Genomic DNA, 18,341 nt, shown 5'->3' with positions numbered 1-18,341 from the left:
GTTACGAAGTAGATTTTCCGTGGTTTTCATTCCTCGTTCGCCTCGACGAGCACAAGCGCAGCGGGTTCGAAACGTTGAAATCAGGTTTATTCAAGTAGGACAATCGCCGGTCGGCAGGGGGATGATTTATACCGTGTGGCACATGCTCGCGTTATCGCGCGCCATAGAAAAGCTTCGGGTGCACGTTGCCATGAACTACTGAACCCCTATTTTAAGCACCGCAGCTGTCACACCAGCGTACACGTCGTCGTAGCGTGGACCCCGATGTATTCGGGGCGGAAGGGCGGGATCGGGGCGTGGATAATCGGCTTTTACAAACGTTTAAACGGGAAAACGCTTTCCTGAGAGAGCGTGGGTAGGGCTTTCATTACGCTTGCGAAGCTTCTCGCGAAAGGGAGAATCGATGGTTCTGATGCTCGACGAACATCCTGCTGGTTCGTTGAGACCCAAAGAAAGGCTGGGACAGGTGTTTTGATTAAGGGCTGAAGAAGGGGGTGGGTGAATAGCTGGTTAATTTAGCATATGCCCTGGATTGGACAATTGTATACTGGAGATGATTGGACAGTATTTTGAGTGAGATGTACAGCAGGAAGTAGGATGGTGTAGCCTAGACACTAGGTTAAACACTTATTCCAAATATAGAGGAAGAGTGGTGTATTTTGGTCGAAGCCTGAAGAAAGGAATGAAACAGCTGGTTTAGGTAGCTTATCCACTGGATTAGACACTTGTGTGAAATGTACGGGACGAGTGGATAATGTTTCGATTAAGGTCTGTCGCAACCAATTGAATTGTTGGTTGATGTAGCTGACCCAATGGGACCCAACTGGACACAATATTACCCCAATAGCAAACAGGTGACGGGCTGGTCGATGAAATTACGTTTCACGGTGAAGAAACGTGCGTCAGATACGGTTGTTCACAAACTTGTACAGATTTCGAGCATTCTGAAAAATTCTGCGTCAGTTTTACGATCCCATATTGGTCCAATAGCAAACAGGTGACGGGCTGGTCGATGAAATTATGTTTCACGGTGAATAAACGCCGAAGCGACGCTCGGATTCCGCGGGCGGCGAACGCGGCCATTGAGTCATCGCGCTGACGCGCGCCCGCGCGTAATTTACGGTGCACCAAAAACGATGAAGAGGAGAGAAAAGAATGCGAACAGCCGGATGCCGTGGAGCCCGAGTCACATGCACGTAAACTGACACGTGCACCCTCTTTTCAGCCACGGTCCGGTGACTTTCAAGATGGGGAACGAACGACGGCGCGGACTTTCTCGTCGGGACTCTGGAACCTTGCACACGTTGGAAGGTTCGACGCGTTTCCGTCAAATTGTCCCTTTGTCTTCGGTGGAGAAATTGCCCGCTGTGAGAGGGATAACGAGCTTCTTTCCCCCCTTCGACCCTCTGCAACCTGATTCCGCGACGCTATTAACAGTAGAACTAGCGATGATAAACGCATGTGTAATTTGATCGATCGATAAACATTGCAAACTGTTGAGAATTTACAATCTTATAAATTAAATAATTGTTTCACTTTTATATCGTAATGAAAGTTCCAAAGATCTTAGAAAATGTATTGGTATAACATTTTACGAAAAACTAGGCAATAAATGTATACATCCTGAGCTTTCTGATAATGAATTGAATCTTGTACTATACCGAATATTCCTGATATTGAATTTTTAATTTTTACAGTTTAATGCATTGACTCCCCTAGCCCAGCTTTAAGTATGAAAAATATGTATGGGATCCGGGGATCGACGCAACGCTTTAGCACCCCCAATGTAATCCACGCAGATCAATCACCGGTTAATTTCAATTTAATTGACCGCATTGGGGTTACCCATCTCCCCTCCACAATTACTCTCTATTGAATTACTCGTTCAAGCGTCCAAGATTCAGTTTTTCCTAACTCCATTGAATTCATAACACACGCACCAAACCTCATATAATTCGATTATATCATTATACATTAAATAATTATTTTCGTTGAATTTTTAGAAATTTCATTATTGATTTCAACTATTTTTTCGACGAAGATCCACTTTAATTATCATCTCAATAAATCGTGTTGTTTGTTATAATATCGTGAAGTAATTCTTGATGTCCAAGAATCTTTTCGATAATTATATAAAAATTATGTGAAATAAAGTCACGTAATGCAAAAACAATGTCGAGCGGCGTATTAACTGTCCTTGTTTGTCTTGTTTTTCCAGAGACCCTTCAGGAACCGCGATTCACCACTCAGCCATCCAGCAGCGGCAATATTCTTAGCGAGAATCGAACGAAATTTCTGCAGTGTCAAGCGAGAGGTGAGTTACGAAATGCTTCCTCTATCTCGGCCCGTACATTTCACGAGATCTGACCCGGAAGGGATGATCTGAAATTGATTAAGAACCCTTTTCCACTCGAGCCTCGCGCCTGGCCTCGTGAACTCGAGCAAACGGCACAATTACAGAATCACCTCTCCAGAATATTCCACTAAACCCCTCCATTAAAAAAAAACGAATAGTTAAAATAACACTGGCCTTGTTAAAAAAAATTTGCAATGAATTTCAAGAAGCCACTATATAACACTATATAATTTATCTATATGAAATTTTAAAACTAAATACAACAAGAATTTTCACTGATCCCTGAGTGGCCTTACCATTTCAGAAGAAGACGTTGCATAATTTTTTCTCAAAGTACGAATTATTTCCAGATGTTTCGGACGACAGGACTGAAAAGTATCGTTTTTTTTTTTTCGATTTTCTAAAAGTTCTTTTGTTAAATGTATAGTTATTAATTGTTCGGTGTGTCAGCGACCGCCAAATTATCAACGACCCTCGCGATATGTCCCATTGTTCCCATGAAATATCGAGTAACAGGCGGATGAGACGGTGACCAGATGAAGCCTTACCACACGGCAGCCCGTTGCCGTAACACGATAGCGTGACCCTGCGCTAATAGTATTAGATCGACAGTACCATAGTGCCATACGCTTCGGCCGAACAAGAAATACCCACAGTGCCCCTGAAACAAAAAAATTAACACCTCGAAACTGGTAAATCCCGACGATTCCCTGAAGAAAACAAACCCCGCGTAATAAAAATCGCAATAGAGATCTCAAGGAGCATTTTTCCAGTAGGCAGACCGCCATCTTGGAACGTTCATATATGCTCAATATTAGACAATAATGGTAATTTCTCGGCAGAGTTTAATTAAATCAATTTCACTCTTTACCCAACTCATTATCGTTAATAAAGAACATGTACTGTAAACAAGGATCGTTGTAATGTAAATGTAATGAATATTCTCTCGAGTATTACACCTAATGGTAACGCAACATTCTGGAGTCTCACTACCCTATGTGCAATATGTAAATAAAATTGTCACTACCCGATCTTTAATATCTAAATAAAATGGTCACCACCCTATATATAATATCTAAATAAAATGGTCACCCTCCTACCTGTAATATCTAAATAAAATGGTCTCTATCCTATCCGTAACATCAAAACAAAATGGTCACTACTTAAGATTTCGTAATGGTAACACGCACACTTCACTTGCTACATACGTATACTTTGTCTGTAGGGTACCCTCAGCCGAAATACAAATGGTTCAAGGATGGCGTACCTCTCACGAACGAGCTCACCTCGGAGCCGTATTTTCGAATACAAAGTACACGAAGGGAGGATGCAGGTGTCTATCACTGTGTCGCGACGAACGACGTGGGGTCAATATTTAGCGAAAGAATTACATTCGCGGTAGCGTGTAAGTATCTTAAACGGTACCAATCTTTACAGCATTGCAATCTGTAGAGGAATGGCACGTTAACACGTAACACGAACCCATAATACCGTAATTGTATCTTCAGATATGGGGCTGTTCGAGGATCTAACCGAGAGGATAGTGACCGTGAAATCTGGCAGCGCAGCTGTCTTAACACCGCCACCGGTCGAGAGTCATCCCGCACCTGTTGTCACCTGGGTTATGTCCGATAGATCATCGTTGTACGGTATTAAATACGCATCGGTGGGCCATACGTTACTGATCTTGAACGCGTCCGACACCGACGAGGGCTTGTACAGGTTTGTGTCGAGGACACCGTCCTTCAACAAACGCGTTGTCATCTGTTATAATCTTCATACGATTGATTAGGGCCCGAACCATCAACACGCAATGAGGGAAAGAAGAGTACAGCCCGTTCTTCAAGCTACAGGTCACTGGAGACGCGAACGTAGAGGTGGCGCCAGCTATCATAGTGAAACCGCAGGACACGCAGATAATCAAAGATCAACATGTCACTTATATTCATTGTATAGCAAACGCTAGGTAAACCAGGTTTCTTTTTTGTTAAAGCTGTTACGTATAGAATGGTGTATACTGAATGTTGTTCGGGCAATCACAGATCCCTTCATGAGCTAAGAACTTTGTGGACAAAGGACGGGATACCTATTGAAAACTCTAGGATAACGTATAGCTTTCATGACACTTGGAATAGGACTCTAGCGTTAATGTCCGCGAACATAACTTATACTGGTGTCTATTCCTGTCACGTGGATCTGAGGAGCGGTGGATACCCTACTGTGAATGCTAGTGCAAATGTTGTTGTGTATGGTAAGGACAACTGAGTAACTAGAGCGTTAATTGTTCAGTATTCTTTGATGATCCGTGTAAACCTCCGATTATTAATTGAACGCGTACTTATTTCTCTGTAGAAAAGCCAACGTTCATAACGGAATTAAAAAGAGAGACTCTGAGCGATTATGGTTCAACTGTAACGTTACCGTGCGATGCTATTGGCGTTCCTGCGCCTAATATCACGTGGTACCGCAACGCAGAGTCTGTCGACCATCTTCTTGGATCTAGGTATGATATAATAAAGGATATACCGACGTCCCAAATTGCAACGTTAATTTAATTCATATCTGTATACAGGTACGCGATGGAAGAGGATGGATCGTTGACTATTAAAAAGTTGACTATGAACGATTCAGGAATGTTTCAGTGCCTTGCTTCTAACGAAGCCGGCGAAGCGTCCAGTCATACCTGGTTGAAAGCTAAAAGTTAGTATACCTGTGTGTGTGGGATCCCACATTAATTCCTAATGACTAATTGTTTTTTAATCGTCAGTTGTATGCTCATGTTTGTTTATCAATGACGTATTTTTTGTGGGGCAGAAGGATTAAAAAGCAGAGTGAAAAAGAGAGTTGTCCGCTGGGCAGCTGGCTACAATGTAGTCAGAGTCCGCCAATCTGATCGCCGTTTTAAGTTCTCTCAATATCCAGACAGTAAGATTCCGATGTCACAAAGTACCCACGTTTTTGACATTACCTAGGCACATGCTTGACGAATGCATATATCACACCACAAATGTTTGCTTCCTTCGGCTGTATTCGTGTTTCTTTTGTTTCTCTTTCTCCTAGTAGCTATAGCAAAGACATCCATAAAGCACGGGGATCCTTTTGTGTGTGTGACACACATCGTTCCTCAAACACACATATGACAATAGCCATACTATCAGTTCAAACATATAATACACAGTAGTTATTACTAGTTCTGTGTACGGATAGAGAATATAATCGTTGCAACGAAATCGCACAATGTCAGTGTACCCTGCTTGTTATTCGAATCGATTAGCATATAGAGTTCAATGTACGAATAATCCTGCAAATTATTTTTAGTTTCTGCACTTTTATGTGACAATAGCAGCAAGAATCCGGATATATCATGAATATGCACTTTTTCCTTGAAATCAGAATAATTTTAAAACAAATAGAACGTCCGAGAATCGGTTATGTCCGTAGTTATGTTGGATAATACATGTAACTGAACCGTAGCAATAACGAAGTATCAGTAATAGAAATTATTATTCCTTATTACATATATATATATATAATATTCAGGTATGGGTAAATTCAGTGTTTTCCATTGTTCAATAAGAAAAGAATAATTTACTTCATTAACGTCTCATTATTTTTAAGTAACTTACTGGAAAACACTGAACTGGGAAAAGTTATTTTTTGTGACCAATTGTTTGTTTCTGCCTTTATTTTTTGCGTGCATGCGATAAATCGTCAGTTTTACTGTATAAAGTTATAACATGTTTATCCTGCTGCTTACAGCGTCCGGACCAATCATGGAAAATGGACCCCAAAACTTAACTATATTAGATGGTAAAGATGCAACCTTAACGTGCAATGCTGTGGCAGCTCCAATACCTAATACTACATGGATATATAATGGTAAATAATGAACAATCATATATATTGCAAAAAATATATATTGCATAATCGTATAATTGATTCATAGAAAATATATATTGCATAATCGTATAATTGATTCATAGATACGGTTCCTGTGGAAATCGCCGGAAGAGTACAAGTTTTAGATAACGGGGATCTCTTAATCGCCGCTGTGAAACCAAATGATGCAGGAAAATACACTTGTATTAGAGCGAATGAGGCTGGTTCTGTCAACGGTTCTGCATATGTTACTGTTTTAGGTAAGAAACAATGCTAACAGGAAAATATCTGTAAAATATCATTTTTCTCGCTCGAATTCTATATAATGTTTTATCGATTTCAGTACGAACACAGATCGTTCAACCACCTGTTGACACCTCTGTGCTTCTTGGGTACACTGCGGAGCTACAATGTAAAGTTTCCAACGATCCCAGCGTTTTGTACGACATAGCCTGGTTTCACAATTCACAGTATGTACAGTTGCACATAATTAACAGTATGTAATAATAATATTTGGTTTCGCCTGTTCTACTAGCCCAATAGAATACCCATGATAAAGGTAAATCATTTAATTGATTTCTATAAATGTTAATAAATGCCCGCAGAGTAATAAATACGCATGCCAGTCAAAGAGTCAAAATGCGTAGCGACGGCACGTTGGAAATAGTTGCTGTTCGTGCCTCCGATGTGGGCGATTACATGTGTTCAGTGGTCTCCCCGGGCGGGAACGAAACTCGAACAGCTCGTCTTAGCGTGATCGAGTTACCATTTGCGCCAATCAATGTCATGGCCAGTCGGGTCGAGAAGATTTCACCGCGCACTATAAATGTCAGTTGGGTCCCAGGTTTTGACGGGAACAGTCCCACTAAGAAATTCATAATTCAAAGAAGAGAAGTTTCTGATCTCGGTAAGCTGGCGCAAAGCGTGTAACAAAATACCAACAGCTGAGACTGTACGTATTATTTGTAATATAATTTATGCAGGGCCGATTCCTGACTCGGCGTTGAATTGGATCACCGAGAACGATAACGTCTCGGCGCAGAGTCGTTGGGTATTATTGAATAACCTCAAAGCCGCTGCTGCTTACCAGTTCAGAGTGAGCGCAGAGAATAGTGTCGGTGAAGGGCCACCCTCTGATCCAAGCAACGTAGTGGCACTTCCTCAAGAACGTGAGTATATTACGTAAATACGAATACTAATTGGTACCATTTATGGATATCTTAGGCTTTTATTAAATCCCATATCGTTTTTATTTCAGCTCCAAGCGGACCACCAGTTGGATTTGTCGGTTCAGCTCGGTCATCCTCTGAGATAATAACGCAGTGGCAGCTTCCGTTGGAAGAATATCGAAACGGCCATATATTAGGATATATATTACGGTATAGATTGTTCGGTTACAACGACAGCCCCTGGACTATTCAAAATATCACCAACGAAGCGCAAAGGAACTATCTGATCACCGATTTAATAACATGGAAAGACTATATCGTGCAGATTGCGGCGTATAACGACAAAGGTGTCGGTATGTTCACCGAGGGGCTGAAAATCAAAACTAAAGAAGGAGTACCAGAAGCTCCGCCAACGAACATAAGGGCGAAGCCCATTAACTCGACGGCGATCATGGTTTGGTGGAAACCGCCGAATCCGCAGAAGATCAATGGTATAAATCAGGGCTACAAATTACAAGCGTGGATCACACATAACTCTACCGAGCCGAGCGAATACAAGTCAATGTCAGTGCCACCCAGCTTGTTTGATCCTCTCGCCGAGCAAAGTGCCATTCTGACCGGTTTAAAGAAATACACGATCTATAATGTAACAGTATTATGCTTCACCGATCCCGGTGACGGCGAACGGAGTTCGCCCGTTCAGATACGTACACGCGAGGACGTGCCCGAGGAAGTGGAAAATTTGCAGTTCGAGGATATCAGTGATCGTTCGCTCACGGTCAAGTGGAGTCCCCCGCAAGAGATTAATGGAATTCTCACTTGTTACCAGTTAAAGTATATGATCAAAGATGGCCCGGAGTCTTTGAGGGCAGTAAATTTCACCGCCGACGTTCTCTCGGATAAAATCGAACATTTGCAAGCGATGACCCATTACAAGTTCGAGGTAACTGCTTGGACCTCAGTGGGTCCCGGTAAACCGAAAATCGCCGTCATTCAATCAGGCGTCGAACCCGTCCTACCGGAACCGCCCACTAAATTGGCACTATCCAATATAGACGCGTTTTCCGTGGTGCTCCAATTCACGCCGGGATTCGACGGTAACTCGTCCATAACCAAATGGACGGTACAAGCGCAGACAACTCGAAATACCACGTGGTACAATATATACGAAGTCTCGGATCCTGATGCTAGTACAATCACTGTCGGTGGCCTGATACCGTTCATGCAGTATACGTTACGATTAATCGCTAATAATGTCGTCGGTGCTTCACAACCCTCGGAGCCAACGAAAGAATTCCAGACGATTCAGGCGCCACCCTCGCATCCTCCTAGAAATGTTACGGTCCGTGCAATGAGCGCTACAGAATTACGGGTCCGATGGATTGTAAGTTTTCCTTTTTATTTTATTCCGTTTTATTCGCTATTAATCACCTGTTCTTAACATCATGGAAATCTCACTTGGCTCTTCCCCTTCAGCCATTACAGCAGATAGAATGGTACGGTAACCCGAGAGGATATAACGTCACTTACACGGAAGTAAGGACGAACATATCGAAAAGCATAACCATAGACGATCACACGGCGAATTCTTACGTGTTAGAAAATATGGAAGAGTATGCCCTCTACGAAATTGTGATGCAGGCGTTTAATGACGTTGGATCCTCTGCACTGAGTCCTAAAGCTGTTGAAAGAACTCGTGAATCAGGTAGGGATATACCTATGTGATACATGTATTCAGAGTAAACGTTTTATCGCTGAATATTAATAGATAATTTCTTTTCCCTTAGTTCCTTCTATGGGACCCATTAATGTAGAGGCAAACGCAACTTCTTCTACAACTATATTAGTAAAATGGGGCGATGTCCCTATAGAGCATCAGAACGGACAAATAGAAGGGTTCAAAGTCTATTACGGTGCAAACGCTAGATCAGCATTCCAGTATAAAAACATTCCTAGTAACACTACTTTTACGACAACTTTGACAGAGCTTAGAAAGTTCGTTCAGTATCACGTACAAGTATTAGCTTTTACAAGACTCGGCGATGGCACATTGAGCACACCTCCAGTTAGAGTACAAACTTTCGAAGACGGTATGTGTCATACTGATCTAACTAGTGTTGACGTTCTTTTACGAAATTTAATAATAAATTTATATTATTTTAGCTCCTGGCCCCCCATCGAATGTATCGTTTCCTGATGTAAGCCTCACTACTGCTCGCATCATTTGGGATACTCCGGAAGATCCAAACGGAGAGATTTTAGCGTATAAAGTTATGTTTCATTTAAATAATAGCCAAGATCACCAATTTTCCAAAGAATTTCCTGCATCTGATCGAACATTCAGGTATAACCACGTATATTCCACTCCTCTGTTTTCTCATGTCTTTCGATAACAAGACATACAATGTATATCTTCATAAATTTTTCAGAGCCACTGGTCTGGAGTCAGAAAAGTATTATATGTTCTCTGTAACGGCGCAAACAAGACTAGGCTGGGGTAAAACAGCTTATGCTCTTGTTTTCACTACCAATAACAGGGAACGACCTCAGGCTCCGTCAATGCCTCAAGTAAGCAGATCGCAAGTACAAAGTCGACAAATAACATTCACCTGGACACCTGGTCGCGATGGATTCGCTCCGCTACGGTAATGATTCTAATTCCAAAAGTACAGTTTACTGTTGTAAAATGCAAAATTTACATTTAAAAAAAATCTCTTTCGTAGTTACTACACAGTGCAACAGTCAGAGAATTCAGGACCTTTCCAAACTATCCCTGAAAGGGTGGAGCCAACATTAACGTCGTACACAGCGAACGATTTAAAACCATTTACATTTTATCAGTTCCGAATACAAGCCACGAACGACATCGGTCCTTCAACTTGGAGTACAGAGTCTGTTCAGGTTCAAACTTTACCGGCAGGTACGTAGTCCTGACAGACCTTCGTGAAATTTACTCAATGAATCACACGAGATTTATTGGAATCCGAACTTGCAGCGCCCTCTCGTGGGGTCACTGGCCTGAAAGTTGTACCAATAACAACATCCAGTATAGAGGTTCATTGGAACGCGATAGACGAAGTATACTGGAGTGGAGATCATGAAACAGGTGGCTACCGCGTCATCTATCAGCCTGTTTCTGATTTTCCAACGGCTCTTCAAGATACACCAAAGGAAGAAATTCTAGGAATAAAGGTGATTGATATAGAATTATAAACGGTTGAATGTCATGATTGTAAAATTTATGAATTCTTGTTTTAATTGTAGGCCACGAAAATTGTCTTAAGCGATTTAACCGAGGATAGATACTATGAAGTAGTTGTACTACCTTTCAACTCTGAAGGGGAAGGTCCGTCGAGTCCGCCCGTGACCGTATATGTCGGAGAAGCAGTTCCTACTGGAGAACCGCAACATTTGAAAGCGGAACCGATCTCTTCGACGGAAGTTCAATTACGCTGGAAACCACCTCAAGCTAATATGCAAAACGGAGATTTATTAGGATATAAAGTAACTCCTCTTGTTATCCCTTTATTATTACTTGAAACAGTGTTCAGATATACTTATCTATGATTTTTCATTTCAGATCTTTTATTTTGTCACTGATTCACCACAACAATTAGAGAAGAAACAAGAGGAGGAAATAGAAGTTGTGCCAGCATCGTACTTAACACATAGCTTAGTTTTCCTGGACAAGTATACGGAATATCGTATTCAAGTATTAGCATTCAATCCTGCCGGTGATGGTCCAAGATCTCCCCCAATCACTGTCAGAACTAAACAGGTATGTTTACTGTCGGTTACAGTTAACTTGTGGGGTATCATCTCCCTCGTAAAATCATATTAAACGTTACAGGATATACCAGGTCCACCTTACAACCTACAATTCTCAGAAATTACAATGACGAGTCTTCGTGTTTCTTGGGAAGCACCGAAGTCACGAAACGGCGAAATAATTGGTTACATTGTCACTTATGAAACAGCGGAACAAAACGATCGTACGTTTCTTGAGTAGTTTCAGACATTTCACAGACTTGGCCATTTATGAATAATTATGTGCATTGTTCCAGGTTTCAGTAAACAAGTTAAACAGAAAGTAACAGAGACCAGTTTACTGATCCAACCTCTTGAAGAGGAGGAAACGTATACTTTTATGGTTCGAGCACAGACCATTGACTTTGGTCCACCCATATCTGGGAATGTCACGACCGGACCACAAGAAGGTTCGCCAATGGTACCTAGCAATCTTGCTGTCACGAAAACAGTGTCTAGCGTTGAACTACAGTGGACCAATGGTGCTTCTGGAAAAGGGCCCATTTTAGGATACTACATTGAAACACGTCGAAAAGGTGAGCACATGAGATATTTTTCACTGTACGACCCAAAGTCCGATGTTGCGAGAATAAGTTATCGACACTTTCAAAACACATGGAAAAAATTGCAAGAAAAAAAATAAACGTTCGCACAGATTTCTTTCGTTGATTCTATTTTTGTGTCCTTAATATCTATAAAATTACAGAAACACATTATTTTCTCTACTAATACTATTTTTTTTGTAATGATATAGCAATGGAAGAGTGGCAGCATTGTAAGTGTCAATGCACGTAAATATACTGAGCGTCAATTATTGTGTTAGATGAATCTCTACAGTAAAATATGATTTGTTAGTGTTACAATACGGCTTTCTGTTTGTAATAATCTATGATTATATTTTTGTTAGTGGTATCTCTGTACTATTGATTGCATGATGATGTCATAGCATGACATTTTCGATGAATTCTGTTAGACATACATGAAGAATCGTGACTTTGAATGCCGCTGTTTAATGTAACAAACTAAATAGCTGAAGTTTGACTTGTTAGATAACAGTACTCCTACTACAGTCTTTAACTTACCAGTCCCTACATCTAATATCTCATCAATGCCCTTCAAACATGTAATATAGTACATACAATGTAACAACTTCGCAAGTTTTCAATTTCGATATTAAATCAACAATATTAGAAGAGATAAACAAGATGTTACGTAGAAAGTACCATTAAAACTGTTCACGAAAAATCTTTTAAGACAGAAGATATGTATTGTATTTTTGTTGTAACATACATTGACAAGAAAACCTGCAGAAGTTTCGAACTTCATTCGACATTTATTGTTAAGATCAACCAAGCATTATTTATAAATTTGTGCTTTTAGATGACAGTCGTTGGCAGACAATAGTGCGCAGTAGTAATGGGCCGTTAACGGAATATTCTGTATCGTATCAAAATCTGCTGCCATCCACGTCGTATCTCTTCAGGGTGATATCATACAATCGTTATGGAATTAGTTATCCGGCATATTCTACAGAAACGGTAAATAATATAGTGTTATACAGGAGGGTGCATATAATATATTGTTGCGTGGGTGCAACATAATCTCCAATAATTTACGCTGAACAATATCATAATCAGTATTACTATTATTATAGATATTGACTCCGTCAAAGCTGTACCTTGAATATGCATACCTACAACACAGACCATTCTACAGACAAACTTGGTTCATGGTAACTCTAGCTGCTGCTTCAATTATAATCATCATAATGGTGATAGCGGTGCTGTGTGTGAAAAGCAAAAGTTACAAATATAAACGTAAGTTGTTACAAACATAATCTGGGAACAATCTGTTAGGTGAATATACAATCTGATCGAGAATAATTATTTTAGAAGAAGCACAAAAGACACTCGAGGAGTCCATGGCAATGGACACAGACGACCGACAGGAGTCTGACTTAGAACTTTATAGATCAAGGCAAGGAAGCGGTGCGATCAACCTGGCTAGCGGTTGCGGTACTTTAGGAAAACGGAGCACTTTAGCGAGAAAATCCATGCACCCGCCTCCACCGACGATGTTAGGTAAATCACCTCCTAGACCATCCCCGGCTTCTGTCGCTTATCACAGCGACGAGGAGAGTTTGAAGGGATACGATGAAAATCCTGATGATAGTAGTGTTACGGAAAAGCCTTCCGAAATTAGTTCAACGGATTCGCAGGTAAAGCAGAGTAGACACTTGCTGATTATTTAATGCTTCTCGGAATAAAGTAGCAGCATATTCAATTGACATATATTTTCTGTTTCGTAGGGATCCGAAAGTGAGAATGAAAGCGTCCAATCGGACCCACATTCCTTTGTAAATCATTACGCTAATGTAAATGATTCTTTAAGACAGTCGTGGAAACGACAGAAACCAGTTAGAAACTATTCATCGTACACTGACTCCGAACCCGAGGGTAGTGCTGTTGTCAGCTTAAACGGTGGTCAAATTATTATGAACAATATGGCGAGGTCTAGGGCGCCATTGCCTGGTTTCTCGTCGTTCGTATAAATGATTCTTTTTTATATTGACGAAGTAAAGCTTTTATTAAGTAGATAGGGTGCCGGTTTAGCGTGACGACGCGCTGTTTGAAATCGTTGTGCGATCGACTAAGTTAAAATCAATTTGTGCTGAGGGCAGGATTATTTAATGAAATTGTTGCACTGGGAACGAGATATGAAAATTGCTAGATACATAAGATACGAGACTGGTTGTTGAAATTTTGATCGTTCCCGCGGAGTAGTGGGTAGATTGTTAGAATTTTTTTATAACTCAGCACTGAAATTGATATACACAGAGTTAAAGACTTATGTTGAAACACGTGTTCGGAAACTGTTTCACACGCGCTAACATTTCGTATAGTAATTTTAAATGCTTCTGGCACCACCATGTTGTGATATATTGAGATACATATTATTTATAATGCTAGATAAGAATCGTAATTTGTATAATGAATATTTTTTACTTTTATTAAGTAAATCGGAATCGGAATCGCACGGATCTCGAGTAATGCAATAATTGCATTGTTTTTTTTTTAACTGTAAGATGAACGGTCTGTTCTAAGCCATTTGTTAATATATTGAAAATGCAATAGAGTGAATATTATTAAATAAACAAGGAATGACATGGTAACGAAAACTGCCAGACATAACGAAGTGATTCTTAAAATTAAAAAGAAATAATATTTTGAATACTAAAAATTAATATGATAAACGGAATGGAATCGCAATTCCTATTTAAAAGCTCTTTAGTATAAATTACACGAAGTTTTTTTTAATGCTCCTAATTGAAGACATCGAATAGAAACAAAAAAACTCTAAAATGTTAAGAGGTCAATGTAGATTTATAAAACAATTCACAATCAGGCCTATCATATCAATTTTTAATAACTTTCATATACTAAAGATTTCTGAGTCTGATAATGTTATTGTATTGAATAAATAGCAAACACGCGAATGCTTATGCAGAATGCGTCTGCATGGCATTTCTAATAATTTTAAATGACTTCTTATTATAATATATACTGTACATAAAACCTTACATTAATTACGAGTTAGTTATACATACTGATACATCTGTACATTTAATCCACAGCTTCGCAACGCTAGGAAAATTTCATGCTGAATAATCTATAGGCAACATGTATTTATCTTTCCTCGGAATAGATACTTATCAACTATTTTCATCATTTTTACAAATCAAAAAAAAAGCAATTCGGCTTTAATAATGTTGACATTTGCATATAAAAGTTATGTACAAATCGTTCAACGTTTAGCAGTAATATTAATTCATCTGTAGCATATAATACCACACTTCAGTATTGCCGAACATCATCATACACAATTTTACTCAATTTAGAACGGCTACTTTTTTTTTTACTATAAAACATTACTTATTGTAATTACTCTTCCATAGACGAAACAGATATTAAAAGTGAAGAACATTTCAGACTGATATTGCTACATACATGAAATGTTTTTCTTCGTTTAGTACTGATTTTATAATAAAAAGCCATACAAAGAAAATAAATGAGGTTTAATGATTCTAGAAAAGAATAAACTAAGTTGTGGGGAAATATTCCTCCGAGACAATATGAGCTGAAATTTAGAAATTTGTTATGAAAAATATATACTACGTTGAAAACGAATGATTATAAATAAGTACTCTATGGCAGCTATAGTAGAAAATTGATAAATAGTACTTGAAATTATTCATTTGTTGAATAATTTTCTATTATGATTAGAGATTACTGCTACCTGAAAGTCATGATTAACATGTGTCATAAACTAGATGGCAAGTTATTCGGTACTCATTTAAGCATTTCATTTTTAATATAATTGTAACATTTTACATGTACTACTCTATCTACTGAAAGACTTGCTTTCTAGTTTCAGATAATTATGTAGCGTTAATTTTACTATTCGTTAACATCAGTCGTTATTACCGTCCTGTGTCATAGCGAAGTATCATTCTCTTTTCTCGAAAATTAGGGAACATTTTTGCAACACTGCCAATAAATAATGAAGAATTAAAATACTTCTTCAAACATTTTTATGTACCGATAATATATTTAATCAAAGCGCATTTGAAGCATAATATACATGTACAAGGTATTTCAAATACATGTTAATCTTTTAATAAAATTTATGCAATTTTATTGATAATATGTTTTCGTGGCTTTAATCAATCTTACTTATTTAGGTTTTAAAGTGTTTCTGCTGAAATTAATAACAGAATGTACATATAATAAAAAAGCTTTTTATTGATTAAAACATTTTTCAAAGGCTTCAAACCACTTCTCGAGCTTTGGTGGACACTTTGGAAAGTTTTGTTTAATGGTACTCCATACAGCGATATCGGCTATATCAGGCTCCTTTTTACCAAACGAATTTCTATCTAACTTATCAGCTATTAATGACAGTACATCTTGTTTCTTTTTTAATGTACTTTGAAAGTGTATCGAGTGGCACAAGTCTAATATTGTGTCGATTCTATTTACGTTCTCTAAACAATCAGAATTCTCATAATTGTGCGCATTTATTAACCTACTGATATATCTCAGAAAATTGGTTTCACCATTCACAGGGGAACCATATAGACCAGATACAAGTTCGAGATCTTCAACTGAAAATAAAATGATTTATAAATATCCATTCGTTATTAGTTAAATATTTTGGTATGCACAGATTCGCTTTACCATTTTTCCAGATCACTGACAAATTTATAACATTATTCCTAGGAGAATGTATAACTGGTTGATGAATTAAAGGAACTTTTTCATTGATACTAGAGTGAACATAATTCTGTAGTTTAATATCAATATCGTTCCACACCTGCTGCAAAGCTAATGCTGAATAAGGAGGCATCTTTGGATTCACATTAATGATAAGATTCATATTAACCAGCTCCTGTAAAAATGAAAATTAATACATGATCTTTTCTCAAACTTTTTATTTTAAATATCAACACCATGAATGTTACCTGACTTTCATCATTTTCGTTGACTACCGTAATGTGATTTGGTTGTTTCAATAAATCACAAAGTGTCGACACTTGAGTCTTGAGTTCTGCAATTTGAGCTAGTATCTTTTCTTGCCTTGCTTCTAATGCATCATATTCAGGTAATGGACTCTAGAATAGAACATTCTTTTTAATTTACATGAAGCACTACTTGTTTAGAAGCTAATATTATTATGCACTGTCGAATCGGATTTATAAATTACTTCTTATATGTTGTATTACTGTTTCATAGATACGTTTCATTTCTTCACTCTTTCTAATGCAACATGCTAACATACAACATAACACTCAACATGGCTTATTTGCAAAATAGATAACTTCCAAGTTTAAAATTATTTTTTCCAAAGCATTAAAAAGATGTGCCAACATAATTTTCAAATTATCTGACATCAGTTCTTCCTGTTACGAAGCCCACAATTCACAATACCCATGGATACAATATTCTCTACAATAGAATTTCCATTCAAATTAAAACACCTAATTAAAGCTGTACACAAAGTCCATATATACTATAAACTCAGCATGACAAAAAATTTTCTACAAAAAAAACACAAGAGTCATTGATCATAAATTTGACAGTTGACCAGTAAGATTGTTGATTGGGGACTAATAAACAGCTACATGGTGCACATATTCCACCGGGTTAGGTTTCCTGTGTGTTTGGTTATACAACTGGTACTTTGTAGTTTTCGGTGGCAGTTCTAATTTAGTAAGTTTGCCCTTCTTCTATAATAATTATTTGCGCGTTCCCTGTTATCCTTTGACCGAGCCGGATTTCTCGGTAACCGTGACCGCATAGTGTCCTGTTAGACGAAAAATTGGAGGGGCAGGCATCGATCAAGCCTGCAGAACCATATTCCCGGTCGATCGTGATTAGTGCTTGTGGAAATTTTGGGAGGAGTCATGCACAACAAGCCCGAGACAGAGGAAAGGTTCGCAGCCACCATGCACGAGATACGCGTAAGTAAAAAACCGTTTCGTTATTCGAGCGTAATTACGAAAAACGCGTATCATCGCCCTCGCCAGGTGAACAGAAATGATGAAAACCTTCAAAAAGCTGATAACCTGCTCAGTGATATCGGGCACGATCTCTTTCACGGCTTCCGTATGGTCGTCTCTGGATCGTTCTTCATGAATATTTCGCATTTCGTACATCGTTTTCGTGCGATGCAACGTATCTGACAATGAAACGATCGGTTTCAATGCGTACATCGCAATTTCGTCACGCATTTCCGTTGTCCCTACCCGGTCGATTCGTCGAAAAAAAAAAACCGATATGTAATCCGTGTTCACGTTTCGATCATCGCACTCTCGTTCGTCTCTCGTATTTCTTGATTTTCGTTAGACAGCCATTTTTCTTTCATCCCCCTCTTGCCGTCACCATCGGCGATCTAGTGACGTCGCCACCGACAACGCTCACATCCGCTTCAAAGATGGCGCCGTAACCAAAAAAATTATTTTACCATTTAGGATCAGGAACTGATTGAAATTAACTTTCAAATCATTTACCATCTGTTTTCTGGTAATTTCTTCCATTAAAAACATTATGTTTTTTATGAAAGTTCATTTT

General features: G+C 38.9%; 2 protein-coding genes across 3 annotated transcripts in view; one reads left to right on the top strand and one right to left on the bottom strand.

Moving 5' to 3' along the window:
• The window catches only part of LOC107187817 (protein sidekick), a 37,119-nt gene extending 22,987 nt beyond the window's left edge, over positions 1-14,132 (top strand). The window contains 27 exon segments of the mRNA XM_015575991.1: positions 2,219-2,314; positions 3,582-3,761; positions 3,865-4,078; positions 4,149-4,322; positions 4,399-4,607; positions 4,709-4,859; positions 4,929-5,056; positions 6,116-6,235; positions 6,340-6,495; positions 6,579-6,705; positions 6,841-7,142; positions 7,219-7,404; positions 7,494-8,788; positions 8,881-9,109; positions 9,192-9,494; positions 9,568-9,748; positions 9,834-10,049; positions 10,128-10,324; positions 10,400-10,596; positions 10,669-10,908; positions 10,985-11,182; positions 11,255-11,396; positions 11,469-11,747; positions 12,592-12,749; positions 12,866-13,028; positions 13,104-13,429; positions 13,520-14,132. Of these exon segments, the coding sequence (XP_015431477.1) occupies positions 2,219-2,314; positions 3,582-3,761; positions 3,865-4,078; positions 4,149-4,322; positions 4,399-4,607; positions 4,709-4,859; positions 4,929-5,056; positions 6,116-6,235; positions 6,340-6,495; positions 6,579-6,705; positions 6,841-7,142; positions 7,219-7,404; positions 7,494-8,788; positions 8,881-9,109; positions 9,192-9,494; positions 9,568-9,748; positions 9,834-10,049; positions 10,128-10,324; positions 10,400-10,596; positions 10,669-10,908; positions 10,985-11,182; positions 11,255-11,396; positions 11,469-11,747; positions 12,592-12,749; positions 12,866-13,028; positions 13,104-13,429; positions 13,520-13,762 (6,410 nt within the window). The 3' untranslated portion in view covers positions 13,763-14,132.
• Positions 14,133-15,989: 1,857 nt separating this feature from the next.
• LOC107187897 lies at positions 15,990-18,098 on the bottom strand. Of its 2 annotated transcripts, none has more exons than XM_015576087.1 (4): positions 17,819-18,098; positions 16,733-16,882; positions 16,449-16,659; positions 15,990-16,375 (listed from the first exon to the last, which is right to left on the bottom strand). In XM_015576087.1, the coding sequence occupies exons 1-4, from the start codon at positions 17,999-18,001 to the stop codon at positions 16,011-16,013; spliced, it is 909 nt and encodes a 302-aa protein (XP_015431573.1). In that variant the 5' UTR covers positions 18,002-18,098; the 3' UTR covers positions 15,990-16,010. The 2 variants fall into 2 exon arrangements, with proteins under 2 accessions (XP_015431573.1, XP_015431574.1); XM_015576088.1 differs by having other exon boundaries at positions 17,837-18,098.
• Positions 18,099-18,341: the final 243 nt, after the last annotated feature.

This window comes from Dufourea novaeangliae, unplaced genomic scaffold (assembly GCF_001272555.1).
Source record: "Dufourea novaeangliae isolate 0120121106 unplaced genomic scaffold, ASM127255v1 scaffold112, whole genome shotgun sequence".
Lineage (NCBI taxonomy): Eukaryota > Metazoa > Arthropoda > Insecta > Hymenoptera > Halictidae > Dufourea > Dufourea novaeangliae.
This window is presented reverse-complemented; position numbering and strand designations above follow the sequence as displayed.